The sequence below is a fragment of the Ischnura elegans genome, chromosome 12 (assembly GCF_921293095.1).
Source record: "Ischnura elegans chromosome 12, ioIscEleg1.1, whole genome shotgun sequence".
In the NCBI taxonomy this organism is placed as follows: domain Eukaryota; kingdom Metazoa; phylum Arthropoda; class Insecta; order Odonata; family Coenagrionidae; genus Ischnura; species Ischnura elegans.
Window position 1 is genome coordinate 22,661,761 of NC_060257.1, and position 17,306 is coordinate 22,679,066.

Sequence of the window (17,306 nt, forward strand, 5' to 3'; positions counted from 1 at the left end):
TTTCCTACTTCATTGGCAGGTTTCTCGTTGTTATTACTCAACTTTACGTTACGTTCTATAACCAGCTCAGCTAAAAATAAAATTTTACGAGAGTAAACTAGTCATTTACCTGCACTTTTGGTGGTATTTAATTTTATTATAGTCAAAGGAAATCTAACAATTACAGTAATAAAGTATATTTTCAAGGATATGCACATCAGTAAAGTGGCTAACAGACACAGAGTTTATGCATTAATAATAGATGTATCGCGAGTTATGGGAAAAATCCGATAACAACCACTGGCGAAATACTAATGATTACGGTAGCATTTTTCACTAAATGTCGTTAATTTTTTAGAACAAAACTTAGCCACCTCATAATATCAGTCGGAGACTTAAGTCCAAAAATTGTCAAACCAAGATGGAGGAACTTAGACCACGCTAAAACTGGGAAGCAGCGCCTCCTGATATTTACAATCTCCCTGATTGCGGATGACTCTGTAAAGTTATCACCGTGCCTAGTCCCGGAATACTTAAATTAGTTAAGAGCCAACACCTCCAGTGCTCAAAGTTCAGGCTATGATCTCCAGCTGTGGCACAGTGCGCACGATTGGACTGTTAGTCGCATCATAGCTGAAAAGTCCAGACCATCTTACCTGCAATAGTCCACAAATTGCCACTGAGAGGAATGACAATTTGGAAGCTAAACAGGCTAAAGCCCTCGGAATCGGAGGATCTCGTTTCGATCCCTGTCAAGGCAGATGCTTTTTTTCTCTCTAGAATTCTCGCACATTCTCTCCACTACTGTTGACGTAGCAAGGGGGGACCTTGTGGGTCCGGACACCCCTCTCCCCCGGAAATACAAAAAGGACAATTTCCTCCCTTCATAGAAGAAAACCAAATATTGAATAATCATGAAATTAGAAAATATTTCTTTGAAAAATAAAGTTTTTTCTATAGTGAAAAGTGTTGAAATTAGTTTAAAAACCTCTACTTAGCACCACATTTTTAAAAACATTGTGTGAATTATCGTAAGGAAGTGCCCAAAAATATAACGGGAATTTATATAATATATAAATGTAACATTTTTTATTTTGAACTTTCAAGAAAAAGCTCTTCAAACGTATGAGCGACAAATTATTGAAACTGGTGAATTCTATTATTCCATTTATTTATACATAACGCTGTTTTCAATAATAAACATTCTTCTCTTAAACCGTTATCCTGAAATATTATTGCAAATAGATCCCTAATTACACAATTATTTTCAATTTTGGATACAGTTCAATTTTTCGGTGGATGAAAAATTTCAAGGGCTTTATGAATAATTAATTCATTCCCGTCTGCACTAAATTCGTTTAATTAGAAAACCCATTTGCAAAATTTATTGTGCAGCGTAATTTATAATTACACGATTCCTGATCAATTTTCCACGTTCGCATGAAATTCATAAACTCATGAAATTTGGCATTAATTCGGCGTGCAATCTTTAAAAAAATAGGTATGAGGTTCGGAGAAAATTTAAATGCCCAGGCAATTGTTTTAATACCACCCTGGACTTTTGAAAGTATTAAATTCGTTGGATAAGGAGGGATAAATCTAAGAAAAAGAAGATCGCGTTGGTCTGCAGCGACACTTTCCGCCAAGTTAGTGTAAGGCCTCAAGATTCGCGTTAGGAGCGCCCGCGGTAAAGAATGCGATGAAAAAAACAAGCGGTGAGGAAGCAAGTACGCCCCAGCACCCATGAAATCGCTCCTAGTCGGGAAGACGAGTTATGAGGTTAATTGCCGTGGATGTGGTGAGGAAGCGACGGAGGCGACACCACCAAGGGGTGCGGCCGCCAGATTAATTACCTGGATAATTTGAGGAGACAGAGAGGGATATGCGGAGGATGGCGAAACTAAAAAAAATGAACATCGTGGAGCGGCGAAGGGGAAATGAAGAACGAAATAGCCTGGAGGGAAATGGTCGATATATATAAATGGTCAAGAGATTGCTGAAGACAACAAAAGGGAAGATAGAAGAAGCGAGAGGGTTTTTCTTCACGACCTATCGAAACCGGGGAATGATCGATATCCTCCACGAGAGAGAAACAAAAGACTGATTGATGATCGATTATTCGGCCGTTGGGTTTTGGGGCGTGCGAAACCGCCTATTAAAAGAGGAGTGGCCCAGTCCGGATGCTGTGGTTGAGTGATGAGGATACAGGCCCTGGACCAAGATGATAGGGGCGGGGAAGATGTGTTTGGCATCGTTGTGCTGAAAAGGTTTTTTTTTGTTCCTACGCCCCTTGATGGATTTCGGAATCCGACTGCGGAGTCCTGACTGAGTTGTAAATAGCTCCCACCATAAAAAAGTACGATGGGGCGCGCACTCTATCAGAGGCGGATTTAAGTTTGTAAAAAGGCGTGGAAATTAGCATTTCGCTTCATCATTTGCAGAAAGAGCAGCAGTGCGAATGTCATATACGAGCCGGCCACCCGGCGTTGCTCGTGAAGGATAGTACTCAGAGAAGGGGAAGAGTAAAACTGGCGATTCATGGTCACATTAACCTTATCAAGGAAAGAGACCTTCGAAATATCGTTCTACAGAAGAATGATGAGGATGAAATGGATCGAACGAGTTAGTAATGAGGAAGTCCTAAGAAGAGAAGGAGAGAAGAGAAGCCTCGTAAAAACCTAAATAAGAAGACGGAACGACCTTATAGGCCACATTTTGAGAAATGACGGCCTGATGAAGACAATCGTCGAGGGACAAGTGGATGGTAGGAATGGAAAAGGAAAATCTCGAATGAAATATATAGAGCAGGTAAAGAAGGAGGTGAAAGAGGAAAAATGCGTAGGTGTGAAAAGATTAGCTGATAGAAGAATTGAGTGAGGATCTACATTAAACCAATCTTAGGATTGTTGGTGATGATGAAAGCAAAGACCATCTCTATTGACCTTAGCAACCAATCTAAGGATTTGTTTGACGCAGTAGTAATAATAATGATGATCTTAGCGAGACAAATAGAATCGAGAGCGATGTTTCTTTAGGAAGGACGTTTACTTGGAGAAAAAATGCATAAGGGAACGGTGAAAAACTGTCGAGGGACAAATAGATGGCGAGACCTGAAAAGTAAGACTTCGAATAAAACATATGAAACAGGTAAAAAAAAAGATGTGAATGAAAAGAAATACGTAGGTGTAAAAGGAATGCCTGATAGGAGACTCGATATTGAACCAATATTAGAATTGGTTTAATGATGACGTTGATTTTAGCAATACGAAGTGAATCGATGGCTATGCATTTTTTAAAAGTACGTCTGCTCAGAGAAAAAATGGATAAAGGAAATACACGATGCTCTTAGCAGTATCGTAAAGGATTCATAACTTTTGGCTTACCCCGGATTTCAGGGCATTTACTTTCTTGCTCCCTTCCTAAGGAGATTGAGGACAACAGCGAAGCTTTTTTGTAGCGCTCTGGATCCGTCGAGAACTAAAAGCCGCGAGCTCCACAGCGAGATTAGAAAGAGATTCCGGTGTGGTGAGCACTACAGCGCAGCGCCCCCGGATTTCAACCGCAAGGGAAATAAAATGCTTTTGCGCCGTGAGTATCGCCCGACTCGAGACGAGGTTACGACAACAATGACAGCAAAAAATAACAATGGAGGAAACCTCTCCAGGGCCCGACACATCTCTTATCATAGAAACTTGTTCTTCTATGACCTCGTAGCCTATTCCACCTCCCCACGGAACGACTTGTGTCCGGAAAATATTCTAAGATGTGAATCGCCGTCAAGCTGTCGTATTGCTTATCTTTTGACTCTGGACGTAATATGCCCCAACAAAGCTGCCGTTCCCAAATCTATGACGTTAAAGGCTTACTGGAAACAATACCATGGTATTAGATTATCAGTAAAGGCACATAGATATTTTTAATATTTATCAATAAAAGATGACAATTAATGAGTTCCGGAAATTTGGATCAATTTAATCCGAAAATCTCTATTTTCAACCACTTTTCTGTGATAATAATCAAATAATGGCTTTGAAAAATTAATGAAAAAGTGAACATAGCGAAAAGTTGTAACTACTCCTAGACGTATGCCGATTCAATAACTATTCAGTGGAGAGACAAAATTATGCCTCATTAACAAAATATTATAGATATTGAAGCACCATAAGTCAGTTCAAATGAATACCAAAAGATGCTTCCTATGAACACGATTTTGTAGTAATTATCAATCAAATTTGGAAAAATAATGAAAAAATAAGCTTAAAAAACAGTTGTAAACCCCGTGAAGCGGTTATCGATCTGATAATCAGTGGAGAGACAAAGATATGCTTCATATGTATCGGAAAAAAATGATAGGTATAGAGTAATGTCAAATCAGTACAAACTAATAAAAAAATTCAAAATTTTGTAATAAATATCAAATTTTAACTTCGGAAAATCAATGAAAAATTGAGCATATTGAAAATTTATAACCTCCGCGAAAAAATAATTTCTGTGATTCACGTTCTTCACTACTGGCGCACAATATTAATATGAGATAAGTCTCCTTATGAGCTCTACACCGCAGCGGATTAAAACAGCGAGGGAAAAAATATTCTTTGAGCCGCAGGATCGCTCGACTAGGATGATAATACCACGGCAATGAAAGCAAATAATAGCAATAGATGAAGTTTTTCTAGGGTGAGAGACAGCTCTTATCATGGATGCATTATCTTCCATACTCTCTGAATCTATTTTTCATCCCTATTGAACAACGGGTGTCCGGAAAATATTCGAAGGTAAGCATCACTGTACAGCTGATGCATTGGTTTCCGTGCATTTATGACTTAATGTGCTCCAACAGTGCCTCTATTCTCAAAACAGTGCTTTCAAGATGACTATTTATCCACTACGTAGTATTCGAGTATCAGATAAAAATACGTAATGTTTAATTTACCATCATCACTGGTCAATGATCCTAGGATTGGTTTGACGCAGCTCTCCACTCAAATCTCTTACCAGCTAATATTTTCACGTATTTCAACGTATGTCTTCTCTTTCACATCCTACTTTACCATATATTTTGTTCAAGGTCTTCCTTTTCCGTTCTTGCCATCCACTTTGTAACATAATGTAAACAAGCCACCATGTTGTTTGTTGAGATAATTTGAAATTAACAACGGTAGTGATGAGGCAAGAATGGGTAGTTAGGGACGCGGAGAGAAAATACACAAGCGGGAGTCGTTGTGTTGAGAGAGCTACGGATAAGACGTGTTTTAGAAGATCGGCAGAATAAAAAAAAGAGAGGACGCAAAGAAAAAGGAGACGCCCAAAAGAGAGAGAGAACCGATACAAGGAAGGACGTGTGATCGAGAGACAGGGATCGCAGAGGAGGATATCAGGCAGAGAGTGGAGTTGTGGAGTACTGTACTATCCGGCAGTGTTTGAGTGGAGACGCGAGCAGTGAAACCGATAAGTAGACTTGAATGATTATAACCAATGCACAAGGGGAAGAGTTAAAAGCCCATTGGAATATAATTGGAAGTTATGCAATCTGTTTGTTATAATGATCGATTGTAAATTGGGCCCAATTAGTCTTATTTCTTGATATTCTGAATATAAAAGTGTAAAAGTGATATTTTGTGCATGTTATTTTATAATTAAGTGTGTTTTTATACCCTAAGATAACACGAAACCAAATAAAAAGTAGGTGAGTGGTGTTACGTAATTTGGTAGTGTTACAACTTGTACCCCCACTTTTTTCTTCATCAAACCATCATGTCTCAAGATGTGGCCCATAAGTTTGTTCCGTCAATTTATTGAGGTTTTAATGAGACTCCTCATCTTTCCTACCCTTCTTAGGACTTCCTCAAAACTTACTCGGCCAATCCATTTGATCCTTTTCATTCCTCTGTAGCACCACATTTCGAAGGCCTCCACCCCCGCTTTCTCCGCTGCTGTCATTTTCCATTCCTCTTTTCCGAAAAGAAGCATATGTACTCCGAATGTAAGTTCTCAATTTATTATTTAGAAATGAAAAAAAACACAAATTCAGCAACTGTAAGTTAATAGGTACTGAAAATAGCAATAATAATAATTATACTCAAATAAGCTGACATCTCACCTTGATCGAGATTATTTTCATAACTTGTTTCGGTACCTACGACTTCGAGAAATTAATTCTAATAAAAGATCCTCAAAAGTTTGTAACTCCCGCAGACTATAGTCAAATATTTTTTTAAGAAAATCATGCCTGAATTTATTTTACGGCAGGTGTAAAATATAAGTGGCGAGATATTAAAAAGAAATTCTGCTTTAGCAATGACTACACTGCTCTGGATTCCAAACGGGAGGGCAATAAAATGATCCGTGTCACAATATGACATGAGACGAGGCTACGACAACAACGACAAAAAATAAAATTAAGGAAACTCTAGGGGGTAACACATACCTTATCATAGAACTAGTTCTCCTTTTCCGTCTTAACCTATTCTACCGCCGCACTGAACGTCTTGTATCCGTAAAATATTCTAAGATGTGAATCACCCTGTTGCTGGTGCCAAGCTTTTCTTTGATATCTGGACGAAACCCCACTTGTAGTGTCTAGTTTCATATCATCAATACTTAAAGTGATGAACTCTAAAAGAATATGATTGGAATACAGAAGAGAAAAAATAAAAAATGAAATTATGTTTAATTTTTTACAATAAATAAACATAAATTGGGATATAGTTAGTCGCATCAGTAAAAAAAATAGCCCTAACATATGTTCGCTAACATTCGGTTATAATTGAATATAGTTCCTAATATTGTCTGGTATCCATTTATTTTTTTATTTTCCTACTCTGAGCACTGTAGTCATCACTACTGAAGAATCTTTTATAACGCCCTACTATTTAAGCATTTACGGCTACAGCGAAACATGTTGGATGTATGATTTTATTCAGAACAAGATATAGTATTTGCTTTTGTTCTGCGGGAGTTACAAATTTTCAGGGAACACCTTTTTGCATGCATTTTTGGTATTAGCAATATAGTGTAAATGTTATGCCTAAATGTCTAAAGCTTTAATAAAACTATCTTTTAAAATTCAACGAAAAAACAGGTTTTGTATGCAGTTAGATCTCATGAGAGCAAAAAAATCCAGTGATTTGGATTCAGTGACTACAAATGGAACCACTACAACAATAACTATAAAAAATATAACAAGTTAGGAAGCACCTCTATGCCTCGATACATCACTTATGTTCTTCTAAGCCCAGTTTAACTTCTCTAAATCCTTTTTAAAAGGACGCTTATCCAGAAAATATTCGAAGATAAACATCGCCGTGCAGCTAATGCATAGCTTTTCTTTCATGTCATGGATTAATCAGCTCATACATTGCCTCCCTTCGCACGACTAGCACATACAAGGCAATAACCCTTGCAAACAATACCAAGATATTCAAATATCAGAGGAGACACATAGTTATCCGTGACGTTTAGCGATAAAATAAATGAGGAATGAGGTAAATTTCATTAGCCTGGCTTGGAATCATTTATTTTTTAAATTAACTGACGGTAGGTATTAAAAAGTTATGTAAGCAATTTCCTTATGATAGTTCTTGATCATCATCTCAGATCAAATTTCTCTGGCTATTCTTTGAAACTTGAACGCATAATACAGTCCGTAATCCCAAAATTGTTTCAAAATTTGAATAGCACAAATGGATCGGAAGAAATCGGCTTGCTGACCATATTTTACATCAATTTTTTCAATAAGCATATGCATAATTTTTGCAATCTGTACGCAATCACTGCTACAAGATGTAATTCTAATAACATTCCTTGGAGTATTAAAAGTCTCATTACTTTATCCAAACCATTGAAACCCGAGGTATGAATAAGAGAAATCGGATTAATGAAATAGGTCGCTGTGACCGTATAAACTGCCGCGGCCGTGATGCTGCTCTTTCAGCGTCACAGCCACTGATGCGCAAAGGCATTTGCCCTCAGAAAGGTCACAGGTCCGCCACATATCCCAATTCCTTGATCGTCACGCCTTGAATTGGACTAAAGGGCCCCAGGGAAATTTCCTGAATTTTACCCCCAATTACTTATGAAAGATACGTCACCGCTATCGCCAGGGAAAAAAACACTAAACGTTTTCAACCAATGGCGACTGGTATATGATCAAATGGGAATCATTAATCGAGTTGGAGTTGATCTCTCTCAGTACAGACCTCGTTCACGAGCATATATCGTTCACACATCTCGTCGGAGAAGACCTGAGGGCCACCGCAGTTTGGATCGTCTCGACAAGGTCAATAGGTCACCAACTCTACTCCCTGAGAAGCGAGACGAATTAGAGTACCAGCTCCCATTCGTGAGGCGCTGGATCCGAAATATATGTGATTAATTATATCCGCGACGAATTTGGAAATGAGTCTGCTATCAATGCCTCATGACACGATCAAGCCGTGGGCTAAGTAATGGAAAACCCGTATTGTGAGAGTAGCTTGGGTCAGAAAATAGATATAATAAATTGTATCTGGGAAAAATATATAAATACTTATTCTTTCCATAGCCAAATTATAATTTATTATTATCGTCGCGAAGAATTTAGGAAGTACTGCAACATTTTCCGTTACCAATATGACAAGTATCAAGGCCTTAATATGATAACAAGCTTTAAATAGACCTACTAGAGGCTAAGGTTAAATTGTAGATACATTCAAAACATGAGATCTAAATTAATTAGATGAATATTCAGTACAATAGTTAGAGATTACAAAGAGAAGCAAATTATAATACACTCTAGCAGTCAATTATTCCAAACTGAAACCAACCATTAGTGACAAAATATAATTTATACCAGATGACTTCAATTTGAAAAAAAACAATAGACTTCTTTAGCAAAAGACCTTGCTTAACCACTTTAGAGTGAAAAATTCTAGACAAAACTTCATAGATTAAATACATTGTTTTGGTGAAAATAGGAAGGAATTCATATTTTCATGCTAAAATTAACGCTTTCAATCAGCCTTGAGGGTGATGGAAAATTATTCTGTCGAAAGGTAGGCGGATGCAGATAACGTAACCATAGTCCCTGATCAAAATATCTAACATGCATCGACTCTATCAAATCAAGTTTGATTACATTTACAACCAATAGTTCCCGAGTTCACTTCGTTGAAATGGTAACAGGATAGATAAAAAAATAAACTTTGTAATATTCCACGCAGTATTCATTAACCCGTTAACGCCTAGCGGTACCAAATGGTACCAGCTGGTAGTGCAGTGCTAAACGTAACGTTTTTGTCATTTTTCGTAATTTATTAGGGTTTTTGAGAGATTTAAATTAATAACAATATTTTAAATAAAATTTTCCCGAAAAGTTTGCTATTTTAAAGTTGTAATCAACGTTTTAAGAGCCGTTTGAAAATTGAGAATTATCAACTAGCCCATAAAAACGGGAGTTTTGGAGCAAGCATTTCGATTTTCTTTACTTACATCTTATATACTGTTATTACTAAGGTTTTTTATGTAATTATGATGGCTATAACATGTATATCTCATATGAAGTATGGTTATTTGATGTGAGCCTAATATTTGGGATGTTATGATGCAAAACATTTTTGTGGTAGCATATGGTACCGATAGGCGTAATTATTAGTGGCAACAGAATAAATTTTGCTCCTAATGACTCAGAATTTCATTGATATTTAGATACCTACATGATTACCAAAAAATCGCACAAACTTTTTAATTCAGGCGTTACCGGGTTAAAACACTACCAGTTTCGGCGTTATCAGGTCATTGTTAAGAGGTAACGGCATCTCTTGTTAATGTTCTGTTACCTCATGATAATGGCCTGAAAAATTCAAAACCGGTAGTTTTTTATAAATACTGCGCGTAATATCACATATTTAACTTTGAATTAATCATATCACGATTCCACGAAATGAACCCGCGAACACGTGATTTAAAATGCATCAAAACTAGATTTGATAGAGTCGATATTTTCATATTGATATTTTCATCAGTGATTAGGGTTACGTTTTCCGTAGTTTTCCGTTTCGATGGAATACTTTTCAATCACCCTCAAGGTTGGTCCAGGGCCTTAATTTTTGCAGGAAAATATTATATCTTTCCCATTTTCACCAACGCTACACATTTTAAGAATTTATCAAGAAACGTTTCATTCAAAAGCGATTTAGTAAGGTCTTCTGCTGAGTAGATTGATTTTATTTAAAAAATACTGTATGGGATATAACAAAGTTGACTTCTGAATATGACTAAGATGCGTTATTCCATTATTTATTTACATGCATTCAATTAAATAAGATAATTTCTTTCCTTGAAACTGTGGCCGTACAATCATAGGTGAACCTTTCAGACCACTTCTCTCTTTCCACCACCGTCTACCTAGTCTTTTCATCCGCAGTCCAATTGCCAGGCCTTCTAAATATTTCCCACCGGTGCAAAGAGTTGAGTTCATCCCCTCGCACTATCCAACTTGCCTTCCATTAGACCACCGCATCACGTTCACGTCTCTTGATCCCATGGCTTCCGTCGCAACGGGTCTCTCTTTATGACTAGACACTGAGATGATGCGTTTCGTGAGCTCCTGCGTATATATGCTACATTTTTCGCTTCCTACGTCAACTAATTCAGGGGTGAGGCCCAACGGCTCATCAGCCCGCTGGGGCTAAGGGGCGATTTGCCTCAAAAAGGGGGGTTTCCTATTATTTTTTGCCTAAATCGAAATACTACATACAAAAATACATGTAAAAAATATATACTCCTGGAGTATATATTTCAATATTTTAGAATTTTAAATGACGATATCTATTGAGATACATTGATATATTGATTTCGCGATTAATTGAAAAGTGAATATTTTCAAGCGCGCGAAAACGCGACGGCTTAGTATGAATGCTGGGAAAAGCCCGTGTGACGTTTGGCCGCTGCTGTGTGAGAGCACCTGGGTGTGAGGCTATGAACGCCGATACGATGCAGGCTGCTTGCTGCCGAGCATGGCGGTAGCGTAGAGTACCCTGCTAGCAGATAGCGCTTAGCTTAAAAAAGGATTATTAATACCCTATAAAACGAAGGAAACTTTCCGACCTTAGGCAATTTTAATAGGTGTTTATTAAGAGATGTTTCCCTGAGCTCTGTGCCTCATGCACGCATTGGTAATTTCAGACGATGCAAAACTCCTGACTATTCTTAAAGCATCTAGGTCCCCGTGACGTCACGTGGAGTGGCATCACATGGGCGCCAATCTGGCCTTTTTAAAATGAGGTTAAAATTAACCATTAACATTCGTCTAAACTGGGATTTCTAAAGCCAAATCATTTGTATATTATGAATACACTAATAGTGGGTAATAAATTGCAATCAATGCCTTTCGTTTTCTTTGATGAAGGAAACTATCCTAATCGATATATATACCAGCCTACGTACTTAGCTTTTCCCCTACTTTGGTAGATGTGTAAATTATATGCATTATAATGTATATTAGGTATTTTCATGCCATTCCGTATATGCTCCGTTATGCATTATTTACAGGAGAATAGAAAGGGAAAGCGATCGAGAAGTGCTTCAAAATGACATAAATAAAATGACAGTTTGGGTGTCAAAAAATGGAATGGACATAAACGTAAAAAAGTGTAAATTTATAACTTTTAGTAGGAAACTAAATGGACCTAGGAGAGAATATGTGACCGACCAAAAAGTGACCGATGTAAATACTTAGGGGTGTATTTAATGAAAGATTTAGGGTGGGAGGCAAATTTCGAACAATTAACAAAAAAGGCGTTCAAAATGTTACATTGGGTGATGAGGAATCTTAAGGAAAGTGATCGAACTACAAAGGAGAAGGCGTATAAGACATTAATCCGGCCGATTTTAGAGTACGCGTCACTAGTGTGGGACCCGTATGAAAAGGGACAAACAGAATCCATCGAGAAAGAAAGGCAGCAAGGTACGTCATGGGGAAACACAAAAAGACCGAAAGTGTCGGTAAAATGCTGAAAGAACTGGGATGGGATACACTAGAACGGAGAAGAAAAATAAATAGGCTTTGCGCACTCTTCCGCACACTGAAAGGGGAAAAGGCATGGGGGGAACTTCGAAGGAAGATTGAATACCCCAGCTATATTGGTAGGCATGATCACCAATTCAAGATGAAATGCCGGCCGCAAAGGACTAACGTAAAGAAATTCTCGTACCTTAACAGGACGATTACGGAATGGAATAGACTCCCTGCAGAACTGTTTAAGCCCTACCCTAACAACGTAAGGATTTTCAAAAAGAGGTGTAGAGAATTAATATTGGAAAATTAATATCACTGAATTTTAATACTTTCTAGTTTCATTTTGGTAATGTATTTCTCATTTGCTATATTTTTGTTTTTATTTTTATTTTGTATAACCTGTTACCACCTGGCAAATAGCCAACTTGTAACTTGTACTATATAATAATAATAATGCACCCACTGCGATAGCTTATATTTCATTTTAAACGTTAAATTCCCGGCTTCTGACGAAAAATACTTTCTCAATCACAAATTTCACAATTTACCCATTAATTTGGCTCAAAGTTTCGATTTTTCCATGTTGATCACTCGCTCGAGGTGACCTAGCCCTTCCGTGATATTTATGATTTTGTGAAAGAAACTCATAACCAAAAAGTTACAGACGACAACATTGTTACTTTCAATATTGTATTTAAAGAAGTTTTCTTAATTGCGTCTTGCTATTCAGTAACAGACGTCATGATTGTTCTTACTGGTACCAAACTTTCTTCGCATGCCAGTAATTAGTTTTGTATATTTTTGCCAGAAAACAAGAATGAATAATGTATTTTATGATACACCTTCTTCTCTACTTAAACCTAACCACACCGTTTTCTCAACATGCTTATTCTCTGAACTTTCCGCATGGTTTCTTAGTTCTAGGAATATTTGTCTTTGAATTATGAATTTACGTAAACATTCAAGAGAGCTTGTGGAATTTTCGAAGAAATAATTAAATACTGTAATAACTATTGACTAAGCGGTCCTATCAATGGAAAACATAAAAGTGTAAAAGTACGGTACCGATTATGGTAGGTTTGCACCAAGTATTTTAGAATTATTCTGGCAGCCTCCCCTTCTTTCATGTACTTCCACGTTCAACTCACAATAAGGCCTAATCCCTTTCATTCTATCCAAGAATACTATTCACTTCCTTTCTCTCCCTTGTTAACCCAACATTCTACCATTAGCACTGTCTTCAAAATCCCCTACCTGCGAAGTACTCACTCCATTCATACTTTCTGTCTCCTCCGAATCTCATCCAAAAGCTGTCTCTCTTCACCTACTATGTCCAGCAAAATGGAAAGCATATCTAATGCAAGCCTGGGGTAGAGTGGGATACTTTTCATCAAAGAATAAATTTAAGGATTTAACTGCTGTAAGTTGGTTAAAAGCTTTAGGCTATGTCGCCGCGTCAATTATCGGGGCCCCCCAACGTTTCCCGACCGATACCGATCACTTTTTCAAGGGAATCTGTTGACTAAAGATAATTGATGTGACAACAAAGTACAAAGTATTTAACCAAAATTACGAGAACCACCGCAAGTTTTAACAAAGAATTACTGTAAGTCATTTGTATTACTTGCGGTATTTTTATGCGTTTTAGAATATACCCTTAGAGCTATGCTGCCAAAATTTATCAGTCACCAATAATACTGTTGGAAATAAAAATTAAATACTATAAACTACCCCACAGTGCCCAGTTCTCCCATAGCAATTTTTTGACACTGTTACTAAGACGACGGTGATCCACACTCATAGCTTCAAAGCGAGGCCCACCCTGAAGTTCTCTCATCGTCCGCTTCCATTAAGGCCGTAATATCTTTTAGCCCCGATCTCGTGGGCGAAGGGGGCCCTGGATAGACCACTCCCCGTACTCCCCTGCGACCCCGTGGAGGGCCTCCACAACACTCCAAGCCGACAAACGGTCATCCAGCAGCCGTTCAATTCCACCGACTGCGGTCGCCGACCTGCATAATTCATCTCAGCCACCCACGGAACAGATCAAGCGGACCTGACCGACGCCCGTTAGGGATGCCAGCAACAGTTCACCATTCCACTAAATAGTCTCACTTCACTACTCTAAATAATAATAATAACAGCATTCTGTCTTTTTCTTTTTCGGAATATCTATACACTTGGGTTCACTCGCTTATCACCTCCACATTGTGAGGGTCTAATCAACGATCAAACAGGCTCTAAAAACATTAAACATTACGGGTAGACCATAAATGAGCGACATTTGTCCCTTGTAGAGACCAAATGTAGACCAGATACAAATTAATGATAGATGACAATATTTGGTACATAAAAAAACCATTAGGTTTGCTGTATACCAGATAGAGACGTCTTCATTGGGTTTAAATTTGGTATACTGGTAACTTTGTGCTCTAAGGGGTCAATTACGCGATTGTTGCACCTCGCATCTACCCTAGTACCTCTTATTTCGCATCTATGGTATTTGATGGTAAATTTTTGGTGCGGTCAAGTGTGAAAATTTTAATTTTTTGTCATTTTACCTATGGCACTTAAAATTCATATCCTGATTGCCATTTTAATCAGCACTAGGGGAAATATTAGTGCCTTTATAGGATTGTTAAGTTCCGTGCACATTCGAATACTCTAGTTTATCTGATTTGGTATTTCGCTAATAGTGAAAATTGTAATTGCATCTTTTTCTATTTTAAATGTAATTTTTTTATTATAAATGTTTATTTACCGTTTTATACATGCGTGCAATGACGGTAACGAGGGGATAGGTGGAAGAGGACACTTTTAGTCTTAACCACACCTGAATAAAGACATCTATCCATCTTCATCTATCGAAACAGTCTCACTGTACTACACTAAATAATAATAATAGCCGCATTCTGCCTTTCTCGGAGTATCTATACGCTTGGGATCTCTTGCTTAATACCTCGTACATAGTGATGGTGCAATGAGCGGTCATATAATGGGTGGGCTCGACAATATCGGGTCACATACAAATTAAGATTACTGAACAAAATCCCGATAAGAAGGCTGGATGATGGAACTTTAATAACACAGATGAAAAGTGAGGTGCACACAAGTTTTACTAGAAAATTTCAATTTTTTTTTCTCCCAATTCAATCAGTACTTAAAGTGAGACAACAGGGTATAGATAATACGACAGCTAAAAATACAAAACACCTTCGCTTCCTGGTTCACGAAACCAAGAATCAGCTGGGATATTGGCGACCATCGCGGATGGTAATATTATGTAATTTTTCGAGATCCACTGAACATATTTTGGCATTTCGCCTATGTGTTTTCTATAAATAAAAAAAGAACGGACTCTTAGGCCAATACCTTTAACATGGTTGAATATACTTTCATAGTCAATCCGGAAAACGAAGATGGCATTGATCCAGGCATAAGGAATCGTATTATGAGTTTTTCAATTACATCAAGAAACAGCTGTAGTAATTAGTTTTTTAACGATAAAATAAGCATACTTTTACCACTCTACAGGCAGCATGCAATTTTAAAATTAAATTTGCAAAGAGCGTAAGTTGTGAAGTTTTTTTTAAATTTTAGGTGATGCACAAAAAAGAAATCGAAATTTTGTAATTTTCAAGGAAATGGAGTACTAGTGCGTCGTCTCGCGATGAATGCTCCCTCAAAAAAATTCTAAGAAACATTCTTTCCTTCCCTCTTCTGGGCATCTAATGTCCCGTTTTGGCTGGCTTATCACCACAGGGTTATGAAGGACCAATGAACCATGCCATGCGGGTGGGCTTTACCATTGTGGCGTTCGTACAAAAGGGACTAAAGAAAGATAGACGGCCGAGCTCGATATGAAGGTTCGAAGAACAACTTGAAAGACGTTCGCCACGGACGCTCAAAACGATACACTCATCCAGTAACTGTCAAACGAGGGGGGAGGAGAAGGCAGGGGCGGCCTGGGGAGATTAGGGGCCCTCAGCGGCAGCTCATGACGGAGCCCTCATTACCAGGGGTTTGGGGGACATTCCCCAGAAAATTATAGGAAATTGAAATCCCAGAAATGGATTTTGATGCTACTAAGACTCTTAAAAATTTATTAAAAGTTATCAAAAATAGTAATAAAAAATACACTCAAAAGTGAGTTTTACAGCTTATATAATTTACGGTAGTTATAGCGGCATCGTCTTAAGTCAAGTTAAAAAAGAGTGACCAAAAATTTAAACAAAAGAAAACATGATTAGGAATGAAAAATAAGATCAATTTTGCACCTCATCATAATGAAATGTCAAAAATGATTTTCTAAAGGGTATTCACAGCAGCCAACACTGCTTTAAACCTATCTACACTGACCTATTGACAATAAACCTTGCCTGAATATTCAAGGTCTAAGTGGTAAATACCAAATAAATATAATTATTAATAAACACTAATTAATACCTCGGCTGCGGTTCATGATGGGGCTTGAATTACCTGGAGTCCTTCCCGAAAAATATTTGGGAAATTGCACGCCCAGAAATATATTTCGACGCTATTTCATCTAAATAGATCAGTACTCACTGCAGTGAGTGACAAACAGCGCATTTTCTCTTGTATGGATCAGTTTTTTACTGCGATCAGTACATCAAATTGCGATTGGTACGTAAAACTATACATGAAAAAGTTTATTACGCTGCGATATGTATAGTGCTAAAGTTAACAAGAAAAGTGAATTGCGAGGGAAACTCTAAATCTATTTTTTTACAATAATCAGTGCATTATACTGCTGATAGTAAATAAAACTAGAAATAATATTTTTTAAGGGCAAGTATTTCGAATAAATCAGTTTTTCCCAACATTTTAAAAATAAATGGAATGTTTAAAGCACAAATATTTCTATGTGAGCTTAGCAAATAATTCGTGAAAATTGCAAAAATAATTCATCATGTCTAATCAAGAAATGTGGATTCGAGACGTGGGCATCATCATATGTTTTTGGAAATGCACGCAATCATTGGAAAAATGCAATCAAAAGTCAGAATTTCAAAGCTTATAGGTATACTTTAATATAATAATATGGTTCTTTAATGCATTTATTAAATCTTTCCTTGATACTGCACTGAAATATAAAAAAAAACTCTAAAATAACCTTTTCAAATATCGTTATTACCAAAAATCATCTTTATTTTATTCAATTTTTATATGATCAATTTGCGCAAGGTATGTTGTAAATAAAGAAACTAGTGAAACCGTAGAATTTTATAATAGCGAGAGAAAACTTTGATTTACGTAATCCGAGTCTTTTATTATGCCTTTCATATACGCTTCACGATAGACATGAGCATTG

At 37.3% G+C, this 17,306-nt stretch overlaps 1 protein-coding gene across 1 annotated transcript in view; it reads right to left on the reverse strand.

Annotated features, from left to right (window-relative positions):
* Positions 1-551: 551 nt before the first annotated feature.
* Positions 552-17,306, reverse strand: part of LOC124169566 (thrombospondin type-1 domain-containing protein 4-like) — a 191,426-nt gene continuing 174,671 nt past the window's right edge. Inside the window, exon 5 of the mRNA XM_046548206.1 lies at positions 552-635. Within this exon, the coding sequence (XP_046404162.1) occupies positions 552-635 (84 nt within the window). The remainder of the gene's footprint in view (positions 636-17,306) is intronic.